The sequence below is a fragment of the Lontra canadensis genome, unplaced genomic scaffold (assembly GCF_010015895.1).
Source record: "Lontra canadensis isolate GAN:19392208 unplaced genomic scaffold, GSC_riverotter_1.0 scaffold1, whole genome shotgun sequence".
Lineage (NCBI taxonomy): Eukaryota > Metazoa > Chordata > Mammalia > Carnivora > Mustelidae > Lontra > Lontra canadensis.
Window position 1 is genome coordinate 88,377,875 of NW_022630995.1, and position 15,041 is coordinate 88,392,915.

A 15,041-nucleotide genomic window follows, 5' to 3' on the forward strand; every position below is an offset into this window, starting at 1 on the left:
ATGCAATCATATGTGATACGTACTCAGGGGTCCAGTCACATAGGGTCTTCACAGGAAATATTTTGCCGAAGGATTTTTAACTAGGGGACTGACCAAATTTGATTTATAGCTCTAACAAATTTTTCTGACAGTTGGTAGATGATGGATGGATGCGTAAATAAGAGTGCGAGCAGGGAAACTGGTTAGGGGGGCGGTAGTCTGATGGCTGCTCTCAAGGGCTCCATCGTGGGAGTGTAGTAAAAGCAAGGAGGCAGCAGACAGATTTGGAACATATGCTAGAGATAGAACCAACTGTGTGCGTTTTCCTTTTAGTCCTGAACACAAATGCAGCGAATACCCAGTCTGGAACCTGATGATTGCTCAGTAAATATCTGAAGGCAGGTAGATGGGAGTTCATCTGTTTCCTTGCTCCATCTCTGTTTCCATTCTGTCTCTGATGTCACAAAACATCATGTCCATTATGTCTCTGATGTCACAAAACATCATGAAAACCGAAGAATATTCCAACAAACCAAATATCAAGAAGCTTGTTGGTCACTAGAAAAAACTAACCCCCTGCTTTTTTTTTTTTTTTTCCCACCCTTACCCAGCTCCCAGTTATGCCCTGCCAGGGGCAAGACATGCAAGTACTAATGTGGCAAAATGCCACAAAATTTTATGTCTGAGTGAAATAAATGATAATTTATCAGGGGCTTACTACACGCCAGGTTTTGTACTAAGAACTTCATGTACCCAATCTTGTCCAACCTTACAACTATCCTGTCAGATGGGATTATTTTTGTTTTAGAGAAGACCTTGATACTCAAAGGTCTAAAGGTTTTTCCCAGGTCACCATATTAGTAATTACTAGAGTCTACATTTGAAATTCGGTCCATTTATTTCAAAGCACAGGCTTTTATTCAACATGTGGTGCTGCTTTTTCTAGTCTTTCTATTTTTCTGAAATTCTTTGAACATTCCACAAACACCTAGATTCTCTTTCACCATTGAACTCTTTGAAATCAACATTTATGTTGAGAAAACAAATAACTCCAATCTGTTTGGTACCTGGTAAGAGGTAAGAATGCTTAATGAACTGAAAAATGAAGGAAGTGTAGCTGTCCAAAAAAAAAAAAAAAAAAAACCCAAAAAACAAACAAACAAAAAAATCAGAGGCAAAGATAGAAATAGTAAAATATATTTGAGATGAGTGAAATTCCCTACAGATGTAGCCTTGGAGGTGGCGATGCCATGAGGAGGACAGAGAGAAGACTGTCCAGGTCCTGGCATGAGGCCCATATGAAGCACTCTCCCCCTCCTTAGAGGGGCAAGTCATTATTTTTAAAAATGCAGGCTAGTTATCATTCTCTTTGTTTAACCAAGGTGAGTACGGGAGGCTAAAATGTGCGGGATGCACACTGGGGCCACATGAAGAGCATTATAGATGCCTCGTGTAACTTCCTCTCCACCCACTGGCTGCAGAAATGAAAATGGGGGTGGAGGAAGTCTCATTACAGATGCCTCGTGTAACTTCCTCTCCACCCACTGGCTGCAGAAATGAAAATGGGGGTGGAGGAAGTCTCAGGAACAGGCCTGTCATCCACAGGGAAATGGTGGGAGAAACTCCAAGCCAGGCCTGCCTTCCTGGCAAGACCACGCTCTTCCTGCCACTCCGTGGTGTACTCTTCCATGTTCAGTCCAAGAGACATGCTAACAAATAGCAAACTCCTTTCCTGCTCCTTGGGACCTTGCAAACCACTCACATTCTATTTGTAAGGGGAACATGTTCTCTTTCACTTTGTTTTCATCTTTGTAATGATTACAGTATGTAGGGAGAGGAGAAGACTTTTCTTTTCTTACTGGAGACCTTTATTGTCCTGAATACTGCTTATCTCTCATTGGGTTTTATAGAACCTACAGTGTTCTGCTAAAAACTTTATATAAAGACAAATTTATATATAAAAAAATTATATAAACATGTTTTATATAAAAAAAATTTATATAAAGTGTTCTTTCTCCACAAGAGATCTGCATCCTTTTAAAAGCTGAATTTTTATTTTGATTGGTTCACTATTACAAAAGAAGTGGAACATTTTTCTTCTTCCACATACTGCTTTTGATATAGATTTTTGTGTCTACTCACGGGTTTTTATGATGTGACAAAATCTACATCAGTGTATTTAATAATGTTCTTTTTAAGAGCTTCAGCTCCTGAAAGATATTTTATATACTTTTTACATCCATTAGGAATATTAGAAAATGTAAGTGATCTGAGACACTTGAATTTGATTTATAAATCCAAGGCCCTTGACAGAGAGAGAACACAGATTTTTGAAAGTCCAAGTTCGGGACACCATCGGGGTCAGGTTCTGGTGAAAGCTGTCTTTCTGCTTACACACGGCTGCCCTCACGCCTGTGCCCTGGGCCATTTCCTCAGTGCCTGCATGTACATGCGCACAGAGATATCTCTCCCTCTTCTGACAAGGGCACCAATCTTACTGGATTAGGACCTTACCTCGATGACTCCACTTACACTTAGTTACCTTTTAAAAACTCTCTCTCCAAACATGATCATACTGGCAAAGACGGCTTTAGGATAAGAATGCGGGTGAGCAGTGGGGAAGAGGACGCAATTCTGTCCATCGCAGTAACGAACGGTACTTGATGCTGCTGCGGTATACAAGTTTTTGCCACAATTTTTAGAAAAGGACTATGAGATCATTCCCATAGTAAATATGTGGGTATATTTATGATCACTGTTAATATGAAAAAAATATTTTTTTTTTCTAGAGGGAAACCACTAAAAAGAAGTAGCACCTGCAATAATAAACTGATTTCATCACTGTCATGCCTTGCTCTTAGTTGAAGGATTTTGTTATGCCCTGAATTGATCTGTTCAAATTAGTAATCTGATTTGGTACCTAGTTTTTCCAGTGAGCCATAGAAGGGGGTGGCGTGACCCAGGTTCCATTTTACCTCAGCTCACTTCAGGCTTCAGCGGGAAACTCTCTCATCTTTAGGTTGACTCTATAGAAATTAACACAAATTGGGTGAGTATTTGACTAATTGCTACCTGTTTATTCAGTCAAAATTAGCGAATTTAGTTTGTGTGTAATAATAAAGAGAATTAAGTGTTTGTTTCTTCACAAAGAAATTATATCTCTCTAGTTGTACAAGATGTTAATAGTAGTGAAAATTAGGACTTTTTTCATTTTTTTCACATGACTTTAGAAATTTCTCAAGAATTGAAGTTAGATGGAATCTTCCTTATAACTTTTGATATTCATTAAAATACTAAATAAGTTATTTTTCAAATAAAATTATTACTTTTTAAAAGAACAGCATCTGCTTGATAAACATTAAAATATTATTACTAGTAGAGGCCCATGAAGAATTTACAAAAAGGAAGGGACTGAACTTAGTTCTTTAGACATCACGTTCCTCATATTTAGTTATTGAAGAATGTAAAATGAAACAAAAAATGAAATTTTTTAGGTCAAAAAATGAAAATGACTATTAACTCATTATCAATGAAATTACAAAGAGTAACTTACAGAATATACCGTGCTCTCTACTCCCAACATCTGTAAGACAATACCCCTATCTTAGAACAGGGAAAATCTCCTTAGACTCCTGTAAATTTCCATAGCATGCTGGGGCTTCCCTTCCAGTATAAAGGTTGAGGTAGCAGAAAGCAAGAGTGATATCCATCATGTAAATATAAATATAATAAAGGACTATTTTTAAAAGTAAAAACTTCAGTTCTCCTTCTCTTCCTTCTGCTTGAGTCAGTTTACACTAGATTTGTACTTCGTAATTTTTACTGAGTTAATCCAGTTGGGTCGGTGATTGAGAGTGAAGAAACAGAGTAAGACCCTAGAAGAATCCATTGAAGTGTAAAACTTCAATTGTATAAAGCAATTCAATTGTTGTAATACATTTTAAATATTTCCAAGCAAGCAACTAGCTTTGTTAATACAATGTCTTGAGATTTATCCTCTTATTCCCCAGATAAATCCCATGAGCAAGCTTGATGGCTCTGGGGACTGAAGTGAGGCTGAGGGTAGGAAGATGAGAAGGGTACTTCGTGGAACCATATAGGTCAGCACCACAGAGGCCAAGTGCTTACAAACATGGGCTCGTGAGTTAGGCTGTCAGGGTTCAAACCCTGTCTCTTGCTTTTGGCAATTTATTTAACCTTTCTGTAAGTTTCCTTATTTGTAAAATGGAGCTAATAGAGCCCACCTAGTGTTGTTGCTTGGGGATTAAATTTTTAATATTCGTATTTATAAAATACTTCGAACAGTGCTTGGTATATGGTAAGTGCTCCAAATGTTATAGGAAAGTAGAAACCATGTTCTGGGCTTTGGGATAACTCCTTGGTTCGGAGTAGATAATCTTAGGACTTTCTGAACTAAGGACAGAATTGCTGAAATGGCTTTTTCCAGGTGAATGTATTTGGAAGTTTCCACATAGTACCTTAGGTGTCTATATATATACACAGATACCTACATTAGAAAAAAAATTTGTAAAAACCAACAGATACATGTCTATCTTTCCCATTATATTTTTAGCTTGACAATGCCTTTGGAGTTACTATCTAGAACAAGGATTTTATCTGATAATCAGATATCTGATAATTTAGATCTATTGTGTCATAAGCTTTGACTCTAAATTATCCTTCAAGTGGGCTTCTGGCAAAATTATTTTTATTTCATACATCCCATTGGAGAGTTTTAGCTTTAATTGTTCCATGAATCAGTGAAGTCATAGGGATTTTTGCACATGAGGTGTCTTTGATCTCATTTTAGTTTAGTGTTTCCACGTGTGTTTCTGAATAGTAAGGAGTTCCAGAGTGGTGTGTCCAAGTTCCCTAGGCATTCTTCACAGGGCTTATAACTATTTAATTCTCAAGCCCACCTGAGAGTTAAAGTTGTGAATTAACCAACTTAATCAATATGGTGGTTTTCATGTTAGAGGTCAAAGAAGATTAGGCAGAAATTATCAAAAAAGCAATTTCACCACTGACAAAGTTGATCACCTTCTGACTCCTCAGAGAAATGGGAAGTATCCATCACTCACATATAAGACCTCCTGACCACTGATCTGGGATTGATTGATTGATGGACTGATGATTTTTAAATTGGCCTCAATCTGTAAGCTAACAGACTTTAGCCAAAATCTGTGGGAAAATGATATGGACAAAATTTTAAGAGGCTAGAAAAAAAAATTTTTTTAAATTAAGGTTGAAAGTAACTTTTAAATCCTTCTGATCCAAGTTTATTTTTTGTTTTCAGTTTGTCTCTCTTTCTCTCTCTCTTTAAAGATTTATTTATTTAGAGAGAGTGAGCATTAGCAGGGGGAGGGGCAGAGGGAGAAAGGAAACAGACTCCCTACTGAGAGGGGAGCCTTACAGGGGAACTCGGTCTCAAGACCCTGAGATCACCACGTGAGCTGAAACCAAGAGCTGGACACTTAACCGACTGAGCCACCCAGGCACTCATGTGGTTTGTCTCTCTTAAGAAAAAAATTGTATTAGACTTTTTAGAAATCATGTATCAGGTACCTTTGTTCAGCCCCTCAAATACTTTTTGAAGTAAGCAAGTCATAAATGAATAATTAACTATAATAATAACCATAAATCTACATAAATCTACAGTAATAAGTGAATTAATGGTTTTCTTAAAAAGCTCTAAAATATACAGTCTTTACTCAGCACTCAACATTCAGAAAAATGTCTACATGCTGCCATTCGAGGAAGTATTTTCAGGACCTTCCTAGGCCAGACCTTGCTCAACATGCACTTTGTAAACCCCATGTCACCATTTGCTGTGCTGTGGACAGAGGGTGATAGTGATGAGGGAGGCATGCTTTGCCCTGGAGCAGTGAGAACTGGTCTCTTATGAGCGCAGCTGCTCCCATAACATTTATGAAACAAACTAACAGAGGTCTTGCTTGGGTATCTTTCTAGGTACAAAAAAAACTTCAAGATAGAAAAGAAAATACCACTGAATACCATGTGGACTGCCAACTGTATGGACAAAGTGGGACATGCCAACGTCCAGACTGGAAGGTCCTTTGTCATGGGCTGGCCCATAGTGAACTTTGTGGCCACCTTTGGGTAAGACCTACCACTTTGTCTTGTATTTACATGGGTTAAAAAAGAAAACATTTTAATCTGATTGTATATCAAAGCCAGTGACACACTTTTTGACCTCCCGTAATGACACTTGTTTGCTTGTACTTTCCCCAAAAAGGTATGTACAAAAGTGGGCAAATAGATAACATAGAGTGGGAACTATTGGAGTAATTTCCTTTGGTTTTGGTCAGTGGTTTCCCAAATGGGCTCTAGGAGCCACTTGAGGAGTTGGGTGTTCTAGATATGTGGAAGGAGAATCAAGAGAGTGACGTTCTAAGTCCCCTCTCCAATATCCTGCCTCCTAATTCCCAGGAGGTATCTGTGTTTCTAAATCACTGGCATATTTTTCTTGAGCAAGTACTATTAAAGAGCCCAATTAAATTTGAAAAATTGCTTTTATACTCCCAAGTTCATTCCTTTAAAAACAGTACGTAAGTAGGCAAATAAATTAATCATGTCAATGAATAGGAGGTGGCCTGAATTGCTGTATACCGATTATCTTAGCTGGTATCTCTAGAGAGGTGACCATCTAAATCAAAAGTATGATTCCACTGAGTAGAGGTTAGATGTGCTAGACACATTCTTAAACGGACATGAAGAGACATGAGGATTAGGAAATGTGGTGCTCTACCCTGGACATGCTGAGCACACACTCCTGGGTTTACAGGGGTCACACAACACTTATATCTGCTGTTTGAAACAACCACACCCAAATGGAAAGAAACCATTTCAATTGGAAATGTAAAAAGCCTTTGACAGGGGAGTTTCCAAGAAACTTCTTTTCCCTAACGAGGAGGAAAATGTGGAAGCCAAGTTTATATATGTTATAATAGCTAAAAAGCTATGTAAACATAGAGAAAGCATTTCTAACAACACCTGGCGCCTAGATTTGCTATTTGTTATTACTGTTCTGCTGATGGGCACAGCTAACTAGAAGCTGTGTCCATACACAAAGGCAGGCTGGGACCTTAAGTGGGCATTCCATTTCCCTGACGAGACAGGTCCTAAAACGGTGATGGCGGGGGGCGAGGGGAGCAGTGCTACTGGGAGGAGTATAAAATGTGGCAGCCACTGTGGACGGTTTGGTGGTTCCTCAGAAGTTAAAAAGAGTTACCATATGACCCAGCAACGCCAGCTCCAGATATATACCCAAGAGAAACATATGTCCACACAACACAGATGTTTATAGAAGCACTGTCGACAATAGCCCCCCACCCCAAAAAAGGTGGAAACAACCCAAGTGTTTCTCAACAAACACACAAAATGTGGTATACAGGAGCTAGGAACAGGAAGGAAGGGAGAGTGATGGCTTCATGGACACAGGTTTGCTTTTGGGTGATAAAAATGTTCCAGATATGGAATGACACAGTCACGATGGTTGAACAAAACTGTGAATGTACTAAAGGACATTAGTGGTCAATTTTATTTTGTGTAATTTACCACAATACAAAATGCTAGTAAGTGATAAAGCCATGTATGGAGGAGACTTAAAACAGTCACAAGTTTGGCTATTAAATTCTGTGAAAACTTCAGCAGAGAAAATACAAATCTGCAGTAGTTGAGTCCTGGCTGCATTGTTCTTGCTCAGAGGATCACATATGTTTTCTAGGAACTAATTTAACATATTACAATCTGTTATGTGTATAAAGAAATAAAAATATTATAGGTGTTTGTTCCTAAAAGATATTCTTGTTTCTGGGCCAAGGTAGTTTCATCCAAATGCCAAATTTCTTATGTATGATTTAATTTGAATAATAACATGAATAACACTGGCAGCTGCAGGAACACTCTGGGGTATAATTAACCCTTTTCCTGTTCTGGAAACTGAAGATCAGAGCAGTTAAGCAATGTGCCCATGGTCATATAGCTTGCATCACCTAGTTACAATTAAGTGTTCATATTTGAACCAAAATTTTCTTCCACTTTAGGATCTACTTCCAATGGCTTTAATACCTCTCATAAAAGAGTGGATTCCCTCAAAAGCCCAACCATGAGGAGAGGACGATTTAACACATGCATCTTCATCCTTCTCAATGGGCTGATGATATTTTTTTTTTCTGGAAAGGTGACCTTATTTTGTTAGTATAAATATTGTATATATCTTAATTTTTTCCCCATTTTTTTTAATTGCAGCTCTTCGGAACTAAAGGAAAAATGGCATTCTTTCCTTCAAAGGTATTTTGTCACTATACATAGTATAAATCTTTAACCCATGACAAAAGAATAAATCTCTTCAAAGCAGTGCCCCCACACTATGCTGCCTCTCTTGAGTAGGAATTGTTAGACTATCCTCAAATAATTTCTTCTTTAGATGCACCCTGGCTGCTGCTGCAAATAATCCGCCCTTATTTACATGCATATATTGCTTATTTTTTATGAAATTCTGGTTATCACTCTTATCTTCCCCTTCTCTCTGACCAAATGATTGTAGCTAACATCATTCTCAAAACATATATTAGATTTTGTTAAGTGTAGCTTACTCTCCTGAGTGACGCTCAAAGCTCATTCCTACCCTTGAGGGTGCTGGCCCTACCATCTTGGCAGGAAAGCTCTGAGGACTGGAAGGGCTACTCAGATCTCACAGGACAAGAGCAACCTGTTGTTTTCTGAGTCTTGTTTTCCTGAAATAGTATTGCATGCTTTCTTCCAACCCATAATTTGATTTTGCTGAGTTTATTTATATGCATTTAAAAATAACAGAGTATGTTGAAAATTTTAGTCACATAGATCGATTTGAAAGTAAGCTAATAGCTAATTCATCCTCCTCTATTTTGGGTTATCATTGAATTTGATTAGGTACATCAATCTAGCCAAAGAGAAGGTCAAGCCAGAAGGCATTCCTCTAAGAATCTTCACTAAGAACATCAAGAACTGTGCCTCTGTAAGTGTTTTTAAGACCAAAAATTAAATTCCATGTTCCTGATTCAGATAAAATGAAAGAGATGGAGATAGAGGTGGACATAGATGGGGGGAGGGGGAGATGGGTACATAAGAAGGAGAGAGTGAAAGATAAGAAGAGAGAATTTAGAAAAGTACCATTTTTCCCATCCATAGGTATACTTAAAAAGTGAATCCTAGGTCATATGACATGAGAAGAACCCATGCTGCAGTACTTAAGCATGGAAGGAGTATTGCATGTTAAATGTCCATAGTATTTCTCTGGATCCTTCTAATAGCAATTATACTGGCTTGTAATAAAGTGATTTACACATGCAGGTATTTCCTATTAGAATTAAACCTTTTTCCCAGTGGTCACTACTTAGGAACAGAATGGTCTGGATTGTTTCCACACCACAGTTCTTCCCTACTCCCCTCCCCCATGATGTTTTCTTTGGTATAACTGTAAACTCACAGAAAAGTTTTAAATATAAAAATTTATGCCCCATGCACCCTTTACCTAGATTCACATATAGATTCACCTAGAATCTATAGATTCACCTAGATTCACCTAAGATTACCTAGATTCACCTATTAGTAACATTTTTATTCCATTTTACTTTATCATTAGTTTTCTTTCTCTGTCTCTAGTAAATGTATGTGTATCTTTATTTTTGAGGGTCATACAAATGCCGTGGCCCTTTATCCTTAAACCTAAGTATTTCTTAAGAATAAAGATGTTCTCTTATATCACCAACATACAGTTATCATTCAGTAAACCTAACACCAGTATAATACTTTACTCTGCCATCCGTTGTCAGTCAACCTCAATAATGTCTCCTTTCTAGTACAGGATCTACTCAAGGATCACGTATTTCACTTACTAGTTAGGTCAACTGCAGAGGAGTTTTTTTTTTTTCTTTTTTTTTTTTTTAAGATTTATTTATTTGACAGAGAGACACAGCAAGAGAGGGAACACAAGCAGGGGGAGTGGGAGAGGGAGAAGTAGGCTTCCCATGGAGAAGGGAGTCCAATGTGGGGCTTGATCCCAGGACCGTGGGATCATGGCCTGAGCAGAAGGCAGATACTTAATGACTGAGCCACCCAGGCGCCCCATGCAGAGGAATTTTGAATGATCTTTTGTTCCAAGGAAATCAGGGTTGAATTGAGCTCAGAGGGATGACACTTTTAAGGGAACACCCTATTTCTATCTCATTTCTTTATGCTATTGGGGGAAAAAAAAATCAAGCCAGTTGCCCCAGTTATTTGTGTAAAATTTGATTTCTGAAATTGTAGTGCAATAGGCAAGACGTTTACAAGATACTTTGGGTATCTTTAAGTGGCATTTTTTTTCCTGTTAGATAAGACTTCAGTTTGTCATCTCCATTATGCAATGTAGCCTGTCAGTAAATTTTTTCTTTAAGATATTTTTCAGATATTTTCAAGATATTTCTATTTTTAAATATTTTTAATTTCTATGCTAAAATGCCTCTATTTTGGTTTTTATGAGCATATTTTCACTTGGATCATTGAGCATTATTATAATAGCTGTTTTTGGCTAACAGTCTGAACATCTAGATCATCTCAGGGCTGGTTTCAGCTCTTGAGAATTGATCACATTTTCCTGCTTCTTCACATATTAAGTAACACTTTGACTCAAAGGAAAAAAAGAAAGTAACATTTCTTTTTCTTTTAAATTATTTCAGAAAACAGTTTATTTTTCAGAAGTTATTTGTTTAGAAAGAGCTCTATCTACTGGAATTTATCTGTTTTGGAGAACCTACAACATGCAGGAAAATATACATACATCCTTGAAATTATTATTTTAAACATAGTATGTTCCTTATCCCATGAAAACCATTATCTTGAAGACCAGATAAATCTAAGGAGTGATTATTAGTATTTCAAAAGAGATTTTTTTCTTTTCCTTTTTTTTTTTTTAAAGATTTTATTTATCTATTTGACAGAGGTCACAAGTAGGCAGAGAGGCAGGCAGAGAGAGGGAGAAGCAGGTTCCTCACTGAGCAGGGAGCCTGATATGCGGCTCGATCCCAGGACCCTGAGATCATGACCTGAGCTGAAGGCAGAGGCTTTAACCCACTGAGCCATCCAGGCACCCCTTCTTTTCTTTTTTTACTTCAAAAAGATTTCATGGGAAGGACGCCTGGGTGGCTCAGTCAGTTAAGCATCTGCATTTGGCTCAGTCATGATCCCAAGGTCCTGGATGGAGTCCCACATCAGGTTCCCTGCTCACCACGGAGCCTGCTTCTCCCTCTACCTGCTCTGCCTGCCACTACCCTTGCTTGTGCTCTCTCTCTCTCTGATAAATAAATAAATATTTCATGGGAGAGTTTTTAAGTTGTATTGAAAGGCTTTCAGACACCATTAAAAAAAAAAATAGCAGAGCCATTACTTCTAACTAAATTTCAAGCTAAGACCCTGTCTTGAATCCTCTAGACAATTTAACATAGGATATCCTTGAATTTGGGTGCCCTGAGTCCTAATGCTGAGTTCTGAACACTTTTTTTTTTATAATCCCTAAAGCTCAAGTAGTTTAAAATCAATGAACAATTTTGTTTATACAAGTCCGATTTTCACAAAACCACAATGAGATACCACCTCACACCAGTCAGAATGGCTAAAGTTAACAAGTCAGGAAATGACAGATGCTGGCAAGGATGCGGAGAAAGGGGAACCCTCCTACACTATTGGTGGGAATGCAAGCTGGTGCAACCACTCTGGAAAACAGCATGGAGGTTCCTCAAAAAGTTGAAAATAGAGCTACCTTATGACAAAGCAATTGCACTACTGGGTATTTACCCTAAAGATACAAACGTAGTGATCCGAAGAGGCACGTGCACCCGAATGTTTATAGCAGCAATGTTCACAATAGCCAAACTATGGAAAGAACCTAGATGTCCATCAACAGATAAATGGATAAAGAAGAGGTGGTATATATATATACAATGTAATACTATGCAGCCATCAAAAGAAATGAAATCTTGCCACTTGCAATGAAATGGATGGAACTAGAGGGTATTATGCTTAGCGAAATAAATCAATCAGAGAAAGACAACTATCATATCATCTCCCTAATATGAGGAAGTGGAGATGCAATGTGGGGGGTTTGGGGGGTAGGAAAAGAATAAATGAAACAAGATGGGATCGGGAGAGAGACAAACCATAAGAGACTCTTAATCTCACAAAACAAACTGTGGGTGGCCAGGGGAGGGGGTTAGGGAGAGGGTGGCAGGGTTATGGACACTGGGGAGGGTATGTGCTATGGTGAGTGCTGTGAAGTGTGTAAACCTGGTGATTCACAGACCTGTACCTCTGGGGCTAATAATACATTATATGTTTATAAAAATTAAAAAAAAAATTTAAAAGTCCAATTTTCAAACAACTTTCGGGCCATCTGTCATATCAAGCAATTGCATTCAATTCATAAGAAAAATACAATGAAAGGACAATTTTCTTTTAACTTTGTTTTTAATATTTTTTAAGGCCTGTGGGTGTCCACTTGTACTGTTTGTCTTCTTTATGCACTGTTTCTCAAAGGACAGAGGCCTCCTTGCCTAATAATGTTATAAAAACAGTATGCATAGTTGGTTACATATTGTCTTATTTTAAAATGTCTTTTGGAATTCAGATAGTTTTACAGATATCACCTCAGATTCCTATCAATCCCTTTCAGGTAATTTTCTGTAAACAGTTTTCCTAGTTGTATGAGGCAGTTTCTCAATGTAAGGTAGAGCTATTATAAGTAACTATTCACTGTCAGAGTTGTGAATAGAATATAAACTTCTAACATTTTCAGTCTCATTTCCTAGACTTGTTAGTTTTATTTGTCTTAACAGATTTCAACAATGGAAAGCTTAGTAACCATAATGCCTGATACAGAGAAAATAGTGACTAAATAGTAGTTTTTAAAAAAATGTCTTTCATAGCCAGTTCTTATTCTGATTTTGCTGAAACTGATTATATAATTACAAAGAAATAAAGCCATACCAAAAAAAAAAAAAAAAAACATAACTCAGGAAGAGCTCCTCCTTTTTAAACTATCTTCCCCCTCCACCCCTCCATTTTGGAAATAGCCTTAGGAGCCGAGGGTCAGCCCATGTCCCCTTTTGGAATTCTCAGTTTTTCTCTTTCTTGCTTAAGCTGCTATATTTTGTGTGCCACAAATCCTTGAAGGGAAATATATGTTTTACTGAAATGTTTCCTACTAGTTTCATGTTATATAAAGAAATGAAAATATAATTATGGGTGTGTGCTCTACATATGTGTTACTTTGTCATTACCTGAAAACAAGCTTTGCCTTTACAGTATGGATAATAGTTTGGCAATAATAATTTGGTCACCTGCTTTAAATTTTTAAAAATTTATAGCAATCTTTCTTATTTCTTTTTTCCAGTCTGTAACTGTAACAGCAACAAATTCAGACACAGTGAATGACATTATCAACATGTCACTACGAATGCTAGGAATAACTGTAAGTTGCCTGCAAACTATTTTTAGTTTAAAAACCAACTTTTACTTTAGAGATTCATGTGTGTGCATGTGTTGTGTACCTCCCATTATAAAACAGCTGATTATTACAGATATCATAGTCCTAGTTCATCCTCCAAATTTAGAAATTGAAGGCGGCAAAGCTATATTATTAACCTATACATGGTGCTATTCTTGCATTCCCATTTTTAATTTTCTGCAAATTCAAAGTTATAGAATAAAACTGGGCTATAATTTTAGAGTGCTAATAACAACATGCTGTTTATTATATATATTTTATACATAGACAATAAAATATTTCTAAGTTTCTAAATATTTCCTCCTCTATTGGACTCTTCTTTCTGTGTCTTCATTTCGGATTCCTTCCCATCCCTATTTACCCTGGTTCTCACCCAAGGACTCAATCCCAGTTTGATGAATCCTAAATTACATGTTTTGTTGTACATTTTGACATAAAAACCATATGGCTAGAAGCTACCTCCTCTTGATGCGGTTCCTTGGGATAAGGTGGGTCACGCCCATTATGAACTGGTAAGGAAGAAGACAAGTTCTGAATAAGACCATGAGAACATGTCACTTTCATCTTGTTTTGGTTTTAACTATCTCTTCCTTTATGTTTTGATGGTATTGGTGTGAGTTGCTGGATTTTTTTTTTTTATGAAAGATATGGACATATTTGATGATGAGGTTTTCTGAGGAAAAAGAGGGAGAGTGATAGTCGTTGGACAGAACTGAAGGGAGTACTTATAAAGCACAACTTCTTATATAAAATCCTCTGTAGGGGCGCCTGGGTGGCTCAGTCATTAAGTATCTGCCTTTGGCTCAGGTCATAATCTCAGGGTCCTGGAATTGAGACCCTCATTGGTCTCCCTCCTCAGTAGATAGCCTGCTTCTCCCCCTCCCTCTGCTGCTACTCCTGCTTGCTCTCTCTCTCTCTTTTTTTTCTCTCTCTCACTGTCTCTGTCAAATAAATAAATAAAATCTTTAAAAAAATAAAATTTAAAAATCCTCTATAAATTCAAAAATGTCTTGATATTATGACATAACATAATTACAAGATTCCTACTTAAATTCTATCTGACCCAATGGTATAATTAAGCCCCTTAAAAATTCAGAGCAACCAGAATTTGGCATAAGAAATCAATGATTTCTGTACAAACAAAATTCAATAATACATCCAAAATAAAATTGAATTTATATGTACTGGGTAAAGCACATCTCTACATTGATTTCTAACCTGTATGATATATATACTCTAAATAAGAATTAAATCTTTGAAAGAGAGTGAGTGGTTTTAGGGATAAATTTGGAGAAATTGATTAATGATATATCTCATTTTATTTCATGTTTGTGATTTTCCTTTGCACAAAGTGATCAATCTCACTAGACAAAGAATTGCTGTTTTAATGAAGAACTGGGGTTATTTGGCTTTATGTATACCTGATTTAAAAGGATTCCAGAATAACATTTCCAAACCCTACCCTACATTATTAGCTCTCACTTCTTATTTGCAATACAATTTTGAGCAGATTTAGTTC

At 37.1% G+C, this 15,041-nt stretch overlaps 1 protein-coding gene across 1 annotated transcript in view; it reads left to right on the forward strand.

The window, feature by feature from the left end:
* The window catches only part of LOC116875749 (rho GTPase-activating protein 20-like), a 31,013-nt gene that overhangs the window by 1,917 nt on the left and 14,055 nt on the right, over positions 1-15,041 (forward strand). Inside the window, exons 3-6 of the mRNA XM_032871448.1 lie at positions 5,950-6,099; positions 8,251-8,292; positions 8,914-8,998; positions 13,409-13,486. Of these exons, the coding sequence (XP_032727339.1) occupies positions 5,950-6,099; positions 8,251-8,292; positions 8,914-8,998; positions 13,409-13,486 (355 nt within the window). The remainder of the gene's footprint in view (positions 1-5,949; positions 6,100-8,250; positions 8,293-8,913; positions 8,999-13,408; positions 13,487-15,041) is intronic.